The following is a 12,891-nucleotide window of genomic DNA, read 5'->3' as shown; positions in this document are numbered from 1 at the left end:
TTCACATTTCTATTAATAATGGGGAAATATTTTTTCAAAACGTGTTCAACATGCAAACATCTAAATGTTGCCACAGAATCAGTTTCTGGAGTATGCCATTTACAGATGGCTACTGTTACCCATGTGAGAAACTTATAGATGTTAACTTTACCTTTGGGAAAAATCAACGTGGGCCTCCTGCTCCAACTTTTCTAGATACAACATATGATAATTGTATTGTGCATTGATTTCAGCTGCAAAGGATTACATTCTTATGGGAGAGTATTCTTTTTACTAGAAAATATGTCATTTAAATGGGTGAACAGTCTCACACGTATATAAATATGGTCAGTTCAGGGTTTGTTTGAGATTACAGGTAGTCCACATACAGTCAGAACGATGAACATTTCAGTTATGAACACGGGCAGCTGTGGCTAAGGGGTAGAGTGGTCGTCCTCCAACCTGAAGGTCGGCGGTTCGATCCCCAGTCTGACCCATCTGCATGGTGAAGTGTCCTTGGGCAAGATGCTGAACCCTGAATGGCCCCCATAACAAAGTGCTGCGAATAGATGCACTGTATGAATGTGTGTGTGAAAGTAAAACTGTACTGTAAAGCGCTTTGAGTGGTCATCAAGACTAGAAAAGCGCTATTTAAATACAAAACCGATTACCTGTCACCAGAGGTTTAAATGTAAAACCATTTTAAAACATTATCTCCAGAGGATGTCTGCAGAATTGGGTTTTTCCAGAGTTTGTCTTTCACCCAAGAACAATTCAGCAGCCGTTGTGAACACATTCACAACGGCAACAAATCCTCCTCAGGATTCAGGTGAGAGTGGCGCAGCAGGCAGAGGCAGGATGTAGCGTATTCATTCTGCTGTGGAGATCATGCTTTTGTTTACTACACATTACAGCCCCTCCACAGAAAGTGCAGAGGATCTCCGGAGTTCAGTGCATGTCTGAACGCTGCTCAAGTCTTGTCATTTTTGTGAACAAACAACACAGGACCACACAGACTTTGTCAAAGTTATTATTGTAGAATACTTTGATGTATTTTTTCTTTCATACAGACAAAAGGTGTTGGACTTAATTCCCATTAAATTCTCTTAGATTTCCGTACAGATTTAGTCTACAGTATACAGGTGTGTTCTTTCTCATATATAGATATTTATTCGCTTAAATAACAGGCAGGTAACTCTTTAATATATTCAATAGTCTTTATGTTTTTGTTAGTTTGTTTTTCTTTTTTTTTATCACTTTTTTTGGTCTTTTGTCATTTCAGCACAGTTAAGGCTGCATTTTCTGTCGGCAGAACAGCTCTACATTGTGCAAGAAGTGGGGACCGTTCCATACACGATATTTACAACAGTATGTATAATGAATAATGTAAAACCTTCATTTCTTCCCATCGCAACATGGCAGTAAATACTGGGAGCAGATCTAAAAGGGCAGCCTAAACAATGCAGGGAGGCATTGCACTTCTGCAGTCTATAGCTCTACGTCCCCCTCCAGTTCTCCATCCTCCCTTGGTCCCCACTTTGTCCAGTCCTTCAGATCATAATGAGGTACAAGTGTATCTCCTGTTCTCTATTTACAGAGTGGTGTCTCTGGTCTTAAGAGACTAAAGCATCTCCGCTACTCTGCACACTTCAGGGGCTGTTCACTGGACAGAAAACACAGCCCTCAGAATATGCTCGGGAGAATGTGCAACTGTCGTTTTCCATCAGTGGGAGTACTGGTGGAGAAAATTAATAATAATAATAATAATCATAATATACAAGCGCTTCAATTTTGGGGTTCCTCTCTTTACAAAAATTAATAGGATTAAAAGATAGGAACATCCAAAATAAAAAAAGGTGTAACAGGAACATAGTACCTGTAAATCAAAGATGCACATGTGCACATTTGGGCGATCTGTACAGTAGTGGTGCTGTTGTACAATTTATAATTTTTGATAAATATAATATATTCTTTTTCACATTGTGGTTTGCCTTCTGTGAAACTGTCTCACAACATCATGATGTAACGTGGCTGGACGGATGGACAGAAATGGCTTGAACTGGACAGTCAAATTTACACCACTGTAGATTATCCCCCTGTTGTTTAGTGTGTGTGTATGTGTGTGTGTGTGTGTGTTTTCTTTGTGTAAGCCTGCAGAAAGCACTGAGAGAGTTGTGCTAAGAGGTGCTGAAATAGAATAGGACAGACTTGAACAGGATGTGTGTGTGTGTGTGTGCGTGTGTGTGTGTGTGTGTGAGAGAGAGAGAGAGAGAGAGAGAGAGAGAAAGAGAGAGAGAGCGAGAGAGAGAGAGAGAGAGAGAGAGAGACATCAGATGTGGAGAGATCATTGCACACAGTAGTGACAGGAGCCTAAATGGTTTACCAACACATAAAGAGTGACATTAATGATACCAAATGCATGCTTCAAAACAGACAGATCAATACAATGTCACCACCCGCCCACTCCGACAGCTCGGGTCAGGGTGGCGACGATGATGATGGGCATTCAAGACAGAGTTCTGTACAGGAAAGGGTGTTCCCAGAGAGCCCTGCGTGCATCCTGACACAGAACCAGCAGGACAGACATGTTCTCTCACTGTGTTTTCATGTGTTACCATCCCTGTCTGACAGCACGTCTATCATCCTACGGCTGGGAACAACTGTTGATAAGGCAGTCTGTTGCATATCGTCTGCCCTCAACTGTCTCTGGTGGTGTTGGTGGGGGGCCCCCGGTCGATAAACTCAGGGAAGTTGACAGGGGGGTGGCTGAGGGGATGGGAGAAGGAGGGAGAAGGAGGGAGAAGGGGAGTGGGGGGAAGGTTGTCCAGGTTTGCATTGCAGTCACGTTCCGAGGCAACATGAAGTCAGCGGTTCACCCACACCTAGTGCAACATGGGATACAGGCGGGCACTCTCACACCCGGTCTGGAATGTGATGCGGTTGTCTGGAATGTTATGTCACATGGAATGTCGTGGAGCTCGGCGAGGTGACGGCGGACTGTGCACTGCGCCCGTGACGTCACATGGGTGGCTTTCCAGATGTGTTCGGTGATTGTTTTTTCTTTGTTTTTTTTTCTGTTTTGTGGGAGGGGGGGGGGCTCATGCAGGGTGTTATGACCTTTCACGCAGGACAGCTTCGACACAATGTGGGAAATAGGCTTACAAACATCTTACCAACAGTTGGATGAAAACACTCTCTCGTGTGTGTTTCTATTGTGAGACTGGAGACATGAGGCGTGGCTCCATCCCAAAGTAACACAATCATTTAAATTATTTCTTATTTACCCAAAAAGCCCCAAAAATCATATCCCAACGCATCCATCATCACCTCAATAAAAAATATATATTATTCAATTTTTTCGAATCAGTCAGTATTTGGCAGTGGTGACAGTTTCCTGCAAGTCTGAATGTTCTGACTGACGCTACTGCACTGTCACGACAGTCGCACTTTGATTTGTTGATTTTAATACCTCATCAAAGCCAAAATTAAGTTTTTTTGACTTTCGTTCAACAAGGAAATATTTGATTTTAAAACTGAAGTGGATGCATTCAGGATTTTCTCAGCTACGTTATTTTGTTGTACAGATGAAATAAATAAATATATAATACATTTATGTTAATTTGAGAGTTCTAGAGGTTCTGCTTACTTTTAAGAGAGCCAAACTAGCTGTTTCCCCTGTATGCTCAGCTACACTTAGCTCATTCTTTACGGACACAAGAGTCTATCTTTTCATCTAACTCTTAGCTAAAGAGAAAGAAAGCATATTTTCCAAAATGTTGGGCTGTTCCTTCTTATGTATCCCAATCAGTTTATCGCACATCATGATGATGGGGAATGCACAGTTCAGGATGCGCCGACATGACACATAAGCTCTCATTGGTCGTACCTGATAGAGCTGAGTGGGCTTTGGGCCTAAAGCCAAAACTGAACACAGATGTTAGACATGGGCTTGATGAATGGTCGCTTTCAGCATCAAACAGTGATTTGTTTCCCCCTGGTCTGTGAAAATGACAGATAGAACAAATGAAACAATCTCTTTGTCCACAACACTCATGGAGAGGGCAGTGGTGCATGATGGAGACGACCCAATGGCACATAAGCAGAAGCAAGTTCCAAGTGAGTGCATGATAGTCTTAAAGGGCCATCGCCTGTGCATTGTGTGTGTGTGATGGCATTTAAAGGGTTAATGCTTCACAAGCATTCAGCTTTTTCGTCCAAGAAAAGCTGAAACATGCCCACACCCACTGACGAAAGACCAGACGAGACCAAGTGAGCGTTGCAAACGAAAAACACGGACTGAGGAACAGCAAGAGAGAAGAGGACATCACCTGTGGGCTGGCCCCAGAGGATTTTCCAGTGATGTTACCCATACTCACACATCATTTTATCAACATGGCAAGAGGCTGTGAATAAACTTAGTGCTGTATGGGGCTACTGTATGTATACATATACACATCGAAATCAATGTGAAGTCGCACACTGTGTCATCTCAGAGCAGGATGGACAGTGTTACAGATAACAGGTCATGTGGACTCATGGGGCGGTGTTCAAGGATCGGACAGGTTGGGCTGAAAAGTGGTGAAAATGAAGAGTTCTGTGTTGTCGCTTCCCACACACATTCTGATTATATATACATACATATACATATGTAAGTATACGTATCCCCTTCCTTTTCTATTTACATTAGGTTTAAAAGAACAGGATCTTTGTTTGCCATTTCTGTTTTTGTTCATATTTTCCCCCAGAAGAGACAAGACAATACATACACACTGAAAGAGAGTGAAAGAAAAGAAGAAGAGGGCGAGAATAAATAAATACCAATGAAAAAGAAAGAAATGAATGAGCACCCATTATGCTGAGGAATCAGAAGATGGACATGACTGAAGTCTAGTTCAGGCTTTAAAGCCTTTTACTTAAGTCGTGATTTTAAAGTTGCCGCAGATAAATGATGGCAGTGGTGACAATGGTGCAATGTGGGTGGGTAGGTGGGCAATGAGAACAACACTGATGAACACCAATAGAAACAGAGTGAGGCAGCCCCCATAGCCACATGGCCCTGTTCTACTGAAGCGCTGAGGGATGTCATTTTGTTTTGGGATGTCCGTCCCCCCTCCCTCCCACCGTGCCCACTGTCACTCAGGACAACCCAGCGAGAGCGGCCCTGTGCGTATGTGTGACGAGTGTGTGTGAGGTCAGGCAGAGTGAGGTGGGCAGGTTCTTCGGGGGGGATTGGGGGGTTGATAGATGGGGTGGCCAGTGGGTTTGAAGGCGGAGAGGGAGATGTTGCGTCAGGGGGTCCGATTGAGAGGGCGTGGAGCAAGGGCAAAGGGAGGGATAGTCGCAATGTTCTCTGGGAGTTGCGCGCAGAAGTCTCAGGCCATTGTCCACTCCCTCCTGTGCCTTCCTCGTCCTTCAGGCCCTCCTGTTAGCTTGTTGTAAGGGAGATGAAAATGTCTTGTGTGTGTCCTCAGCCCTCTCTTTCGCTCTCCTCTCCTCCCCCTACCCAAGACTCAGTTCCCCTTCTCCCCCCAGACCCACGTTCAGCTAAGTTATAAGGAGGTCTCCATGCAGTAGAGATGGGCCAGATGAGGGGCAAAGGGTGTCACCGGCCTGTCCCTGCCATGATGGTTATGGTGGTATTGGTGGGGGTGGTGATAGGGGCTGCGGCTGCGGGGAGTAACTTCATTGGTGCTGTTGTTGTTACCTTGGGTGACCACTGAACTGCTGCTGCTGCTGCTGCTGCTGTTGTTGTTGTTGTTTCTGTTGCACGGGGTCACCGGGAGGCTATACTGGCGATAGGGGCGAGTGGGGTGGGTTCGGGCTGGGGGCTGGGGCTGAGTGGGAGGAGGCGGCGGCTTGCGGAGGGCCGGGTGCAGGTGCTGGTATCTGCTGAGCTCTGATTCGTCGTCCACGTCAGTGTCGTCGATCAGCGGAATGTTGTGGATGAGGTCGTTGATGAGGAACTCGGGGTGGGCCATGAAGTTGTGGATGGAGTTGCGGGATTCCGGTTTCTCCCGGCCCTCGTACTGCGAACTACGGAATGCTTTCACCACTCGCATCTGCCAGAGGGAAGGAGGACAAGAGAGAGACCACAGGAAAGAGAGAGGAGAAAGTCAGACATACAAAAAGAGTGAAAGTAGAGACCAGGGAAACCCATGGGTGGACAGTCTTGTGTCCTCCAGCAGACAGACAGAGAGACAGACAGACAGACCAACACTAAGGACCAGGTGGCTACAGTCACTTTACATAAGATTACTTCTAATAGTCACATTGATGTTTCAGAGAGTTTTGTTTCAAATGTTTTTGAGAGCCACAGCTAGCAAACAGTTAGCTTGGCTTAGAATAAATACCAGGAGCAGGTTACCTGCTCCCCTAACCCAGGCTGTGTCCGAAATCACAATAAAGTCCAATATATAGTGAATTTGACATTTTCCAGTTTAGTCCAAATGTCTAGTGATGTTCATTGTATCCCACAGTCCATCATGAAAACTAGTTTACAACTGATGGTCATTAATCAATATATACAATCATTCATTGCACTCATGGCATTCTAGGAAAATAAATTGCGGAGTGACGAGAGGAGAGAGGGCAGCATGTCTCAGCCTTCCCTCTCTAGTGATTCTACTGCCTCTTATTCCATCAAAAATATCTGAATTATCGTGAAGATAAAGGCAGGTTTATATTTGCCGGCATTTTTTTCTATTTAAGCTTACGTCCGTAATATTTGCAATCGCAGTTGTTTTTTTATGACTGAGAGAAAGCTATGAGTTGCAGCAGTAAAATAGGTAAAGCAGGCGAACAAGTTCATTACTATTATGGACTATCAATGTGTAGAGTTGTGTCAAAATGTTTTTTTGTTGAAGATGAGTTGATATATAGTCCTCCTCATAAAGACCCCTACATAATGAGTCGGGGTTAGTGAATGAGTGAGTGATTTCAGACACAGCCCCAGTATTTATGCTAAAACTAAGATAACTGCAAACGGCTAACTCCCGGCATGGAAGCAAATGTGAGAAGATTAAGAAGAGGTCCTATTCAGGCGAGAAAATTTCAGATGGACTTTAAGCAGCATTATATATCATAACATTTATGACTTTGATCAGACAGGACCACTTGGTTTGGAATTATTACCAGATTCCAAGGCAGGTGTGAACACAATGCCTGATTTCACATGTCAAATATGTCAAAGTGACTTTTCAAACTTGAGTCCACCTGACCCTGTATGTGTCCAACAGACAAAAGTGAAAAAAACAAAGTGTTTTAAAATGAGTTGGCTAATGACATGTTTTTGTCAGTTCTTCCACACCAATCAGACCTCACGATACAGGAGTATTCAGTAGCCACGCTCACAAAGACCACAGAAGCTGCAGACACTTTACATCATTCACGCGTGGCGTAGTGTGTGTGTGTGTGTGTGTGTGTGTGTATGTGTGTGTGTGTGTGTGTGCGTGTCAGGGGTAGGGGGTTTGGTACAGTATGTGTGGTAAAACCACTCATTCCTCCGCATACTGGAGCACATGCATGCATACACACATATGAGGGTTGTTGTTAAGTGCAGAAGGACAGAAAGCCGGGATGGTGAGTGTGTTAGTTTAATGTACAATAAAATCAGAATTTGCCAAGAACCTATAGCAGTGACCACACCACACAAACAGACACTCACAGACACACACAAACTTGCATGCAGCTGTGTAACTGAGTGAACCAACAGTTGAGTTGTTTCCACATCGTGCAGCTTGAAAGTTGGTGTCTGCATGCATGGGACTGCTGTCGATCATGGGCACTGTTTGTTAAATAGAGCTGCTTCATACACACGAACATGACAACTGGACAGTGAGTCAGTCAGTCAGCATCTCGTCACTCAGGCACACACACGTGCAAAATATACTGCGGCCATGCAGCAGTGACAGACAAGAAGAGAGCAGAGTGATTGAAATGATGATGATGCTGATGATGAAGTTGCTGCAGGATATAAAAAAACAAGTCTTGCAAAGCTGAAAGGTGACGTCACAGAGAATCAGCAGCTTAGAAAGGCATGTGATTGGTTAGATTACTAGAAACTGAAGGTGATTGGTTGAAAGGCCGCAGCGAAACTCAGGCGTCAGCCCTGTCACACATAGAGCGGCAGCCAGGTCATGCTGAATCAGATCTTTGTCACTTATGCTCGCTTTCTCTCTCCCGCACTCTCTCACACACACACACACACACACACACACACACACACACACACACACACACACACACACACACACACCCCACAAACACACAGATCAGAGTGAGGTCTATGAGTGTACTTCAAGGCGTATTATGCAGTGTATGGTGTATGCGTGCATAAACACATTCCTTTGCCAGGGCAGTTGGTCCATGCACCCTTTCCCCCCCAAGCCCAAACAGAGGAAAAGAAGCAGCATGAGCTCAAAAGAAACAGAGATCGTTCAATGCAAATATACCGACAGGCACAGGCATGCAGAGCCCTACATAGAGACAGTTGGCCAAATGAGATCAACAGAGAAAAAACTTTGTGTCGACTGCAACACAGACTGGAGTCCAAACTGTGACTATGAGAGGTGGATGGTTCAGACAGCTGAATGGAGATCAGTGCTGCAGTTGGCCAAAGTAGGAGTGGTCTCTATATATGACTCTGGCATATATCATAGATAGACAGACAGACGTACATACAGACAGACAAACAGACAAACGGTCAAGCGGTAGGTTCAGTGCTTATCTGTTTTTCCAAAGAGCCTGTCAGACAGCAGAAAAACACCTCATGCAGACTGAGAAGGCTTAAAAATGTTACTTTCTCACTTCGTCAGCGCTTGGTTTGTTTTCATTTTGTCTCCGTGGAAAGAGTAAACTTTCGAGTATATAACGCCCACAGTGTGACCAGAGAGGCCAGGAGGTCAGGGCACTGCTGTAGTACTTATTTCTGTCAACCACCTCCTTCTCTCTTTCCCTCTCTCCCTGTCGGCTCTTTCAGCAGCGCTTGATGGAAAAACGTTGACGGTTAAAAGAGGGAAAAATAGGTGCCGGAAGGAAGAGAGGCTGCTGTGTATAAAATAAGTGCTGATGAGAAGAAACTGCAACATAAATACAGGGAGAAGCTGTGAAGTAGATGACTGGTTAATGGCTCCCATTTCTCCCCATGTGTCCCAACGGTGAGCAGCACCCACCCTCTGATATGCGATGACTGATCTATAATCCATAGCAACACCTCCCTCAATTCAAAGCAAACCCTCCCTATGTCTCGGACTTGCATCCCATTTGAGGAACACAAACTGAGGCAGAGGCTGAAGCAGAGGAGCTGAGGATGGATTTGAGAATTGGCCTAAACATCGTATTCCTCCCTTATCTATTCTGAACTCTCACATTTGTCTCTTTTCTCAAATTTTTTGTAACTGCAGGTAGATGGAACTAGCTCAGTCCCAAATAGAAATCCAGTTATATCATTTTTCTATTTAATCATTTTTGTTGTTGTTTTCTTTTAGAAATACCTGCACTCTTTTTAAATCATACCCAAAAATGATGGATTTGGCTGAAAAAGTCCAGGAGGTGATAGTGTCAACGTCAGAACTTCTATCCTTTATACTGAAACGAACCACTGCTAAGGATGAGGGCAGGGTCTGCTTTGCAAAGAAATATGTGGGTTGTGGTGTAAAGTATGACCCTGAAGCTAACTGAGGATGCAGTAGTGCAGGGGGAGAGGCTACTCTGTCTTATGAGAACACATAGACAAACATTGGTAGCAAGTCATCAGACTTAAAGGTAGGGTTTGTAAGTTGGTAACACATTATATTTTATTTGTTGCAATGTGTTTGACTTCACGTCCAAATAAAAAAATTAATTCCTCTGAGAAAATAATGCCCAAACATCCTAGTAATAATTGTTATTGTCCATACTTTTTGTCTATATTATAGCTCCTTAAATAGATAACCTACATATGGTTCAGTGCATGCTGTTTTAGTTTATAAATTTAACCAAAATTAAAACTTTTGATGACCTAGTCTATAATGTCAGCAAGCCTGTAGCTTGAATTTAAATTATAGTTTAAAATAAAAAGTTTAAATTAATAGTCTAGACACCCTGAGCTTTCAGACATGCAGTAAACTCTGGAGAATCCCCGGACATTCTGAGGAGGGGCTGTATGTATGAATGAGTGAGAGTGCCCAGACTTTCTACAGAGTTTTTCCTGCGAGCTGCCCAGTATGAACTCCGGAGAAAGTCCAAATGCACTGATATGAGAACACAGCAGGAGATCCTCCGTGGGATTTACCGTGAGCTATTCAAAAATGAAAGTAGACAATAAGAAAACAAATATCTATAGATCAGAAAACGGTGCCGTACACCGTTTAGAAACCGACAAAGATGTCCAGAGAGCTTTTGGACCAATGCTGGTGTCATTCTGCTGTAAACTACAACATTTGATCTCCACGGAGGAAATAATACATTACATCTTGTCTCTGTCTGCTGCACCACCTCTCACCTGAACACTCTCTGTGTTCTTGTGAATATGTCTGAGTGGAGAATCTCCCACTGCGTTCTTAAATTCACTCTGACTCTCCTACAGTCTGTTCCAAGCTCCAAGGTTTCCACTGTAGATGTTAAGCATTTAAAATGGGTCATTAATGTTTCAAATTCAATAATTTCCTAAAACACTGTAAATCTAGCCAATTTTACTCAAATAGCTGCAGTTGTTGACAGTTTCCAGTCAGAGATGTTATGCACTAAAGAATTATTTACATCAACTGGACAGTGTACATCGTAGGGTTGGATGTATCGACAAAAGAAGTCGTAGCTATCAGAAAAAGTTCCCTCCATTGCTTGAAAAAGGTTGTCGGGCATTAAATCAGAAGTTAAAGAAGATAAACCGAGTATTTTATTGCATAACAGATAAACTGAAACAAGATACTGAATACAAAATAAGGGCTCTGATGGAAAAGTACTTAACTCAGAATGAAACCCCAAAAATACTTGCATTATTTATGAGTACTGAATATTCCTGTCTGGATCATTCTTTTGTTTCCTTTCATTTCAAATTATTAGCATTTTATTTTCAATAAATTGCTTTGAATCTTTCAGTCTTAATTTAATTTACTGCATTTTCTTGGGTTAAAGCAGCTCCCTCCAAAACTCATGGCATTATTCCCATTAGCCTCATCACTACTTTTAAGCTTAATGCTATCTATCCAATGTTATCTTGCTAACAGGACATGATGGTGGTCAGCGTGCTGCCCTCTCTAATGCTGCTTTCAAATGGTGATAATTGATGGAGAGAAAGGTGTGACACATTGTGTCTGTGTAGAATGATCACAATAGTGACCTGTCAGCAGCGCCAGGTAGGGCCTGTTTGTAGCTACACCTAGAGGTGATGGAGCAACATGGGGAGGAAGACCGCTAGGGATGGAAGGAGGGAGGGATGGACGGAAGGGAGCAAGGAAGGAAAGGAGAAGCAACTGAGAAGACAGATGAAGACCACCAAATGAAGAGACAAGCGCAAGCACACACATGCATGCACACACTCAGACACCAGCATACAAGCACAGGTGCACACGCTCACACACTGACACAGACACACACAGAAGTCAAACTACGGCTCTCGGGTGTGCCAGCAAATGCACCCACGTAAACACACTTGCAAACACGCACGCGCAGAACTGACATACAAAGAAATCAAGAGAAAACATGAGGGATGGACACTATTCTATTAAGGAGATGGGAGGATGACATAAAAGGGATGAGGTAAAGGACAAATTAAGATTTTTTTTAAATGTAATCAAAATAAAAATGAAGAGTAGCTTACTAAAGAAATCTTTTCAGTATGCTACACAAGAGCCTGTATTTAGATCTGGTAAAAATCTAAATACCTCTATAAAAGAACAACGCTACTTATGAAGAACAATTAGAACACATTTCCCAGAATTTTTCTGCCAACAGGGAACCTGTAATATCTCATAAATATAGAGGAAAAAGGAGAGAACTGTGATGGAGAGAGAGAGAGAGAGAGGAAAAAACAGACCGGACAGAGATAAGTCCGGACTTTTTGGAGACGTCAGGGAAAACTTGTGACTTCGGAGCTGGAAATACTGTTACAGAAATAACCAGTTGACAACAATTGCAGCACCGGACAACAGTGAGAAGAGGGACAAAGAAAGCAAGAGCAATCGAAGAGAAGAAAACTTCTTTTGACTGAAGTATTGGAAACAGCAGGGTGTTATTGGGATTTTATACTCGAAGGTTTACAGTTCAGAAAATTGCAGAAGCCATACGAAAACCATTTGGTAATTAGTATGGATTCAGTGAAATCTAATTGTCTACAGTGTAATAAGAGTCACAGAATAGTTCCTCTTGTTTTTTGAAAAAAGAAAGGACACTACTCCTTTAGATAGAGATTACATCTGGGGTTAAACACAGTAACCACGCTTGACCTCATTCACAGACAGGAAATAGCACATGGTGCAGGAAGAGTCACCATTTGCTCTCTGAACTTCAGGATGCCTTCTGGACTTGTCAGACTATTTCAGTCTTCTTTTTGGGACTTTATACATGAGTCACTTTCTTTACAAACAACCTCAGGTCACCTCAGACAGAGAGAGAACGGCAAGCTGCCTCCTGCACCGACCAACACTCAACAACAAAACGGATTCTGGAATGGCACCGGGACTGGATTTGGACCAGACCAGATCAGACCAGAACTACACAGCCGGTCAGGACTGGGTGCTGTTTGAAGGGGGAGAATAAGAGAAAAGAAGAGAGGAGACATTGCACACAGACGAGCAGCGAGCGAGCCGGAGGGGACACAACCATTGAGAGTAAAGAATACTGCAGTCCACGTGCCGTGCAGCAGTGTGTGTGTGTGTGTGTGTGTAATGAATGGGAGTGTGTTTGTGTATGAGATAGAAGGTGACTGCAAGTGTG

General features: G+C 43.4%; 1 protein-coding gene across 1 annotated transcript in view; it reads right to left on the bottom strand.

The window, feature by feature from the left end:
- Window positions 1-3,035: 3,035 nt before the first annotated feature.
- atp2b3b (ATPase plasma membrane Ca2+ transporting 3b) overlaps window positions 3,036-12,891 on the bottom strand; it is a 44,545-nt gene continuing 34,689 nt past the window's right edge. Inside the window, exon 24 of the mRNA XM_053425634.1 lies at window positions 3,036-6,038. Coding sequence (XP_053281609.1) covers window positions 5,529-6,038 — 510 coding nt within the window. The 3' untranslated portion in view covers window positions 3,036-5,528. The remainder of the gene's footprint in view (window positions 6,039-12,891) is intronic.

Source organism: Pleuronectes platessa, chromosome 6 (genome assembly GCF_947347685.1).
Source record: "Pleuronectes platessa chromosome 6, fPlePla1.1, whole genome shotgun sequence".
Taxonomy (NCBI): domain Eukaryota; kingdom Metazoa; phylum Chordata; class Actinopteri; order Pleuronectiformes; family Pleuronectidae; genus Pleuronectes; species Pleuronectes platessa.
The sequence above is the reverse complement of the archived record's forward strand: the minus strand, read 5'-3'. Positions and strand labels throughout refer to the sequence as shown.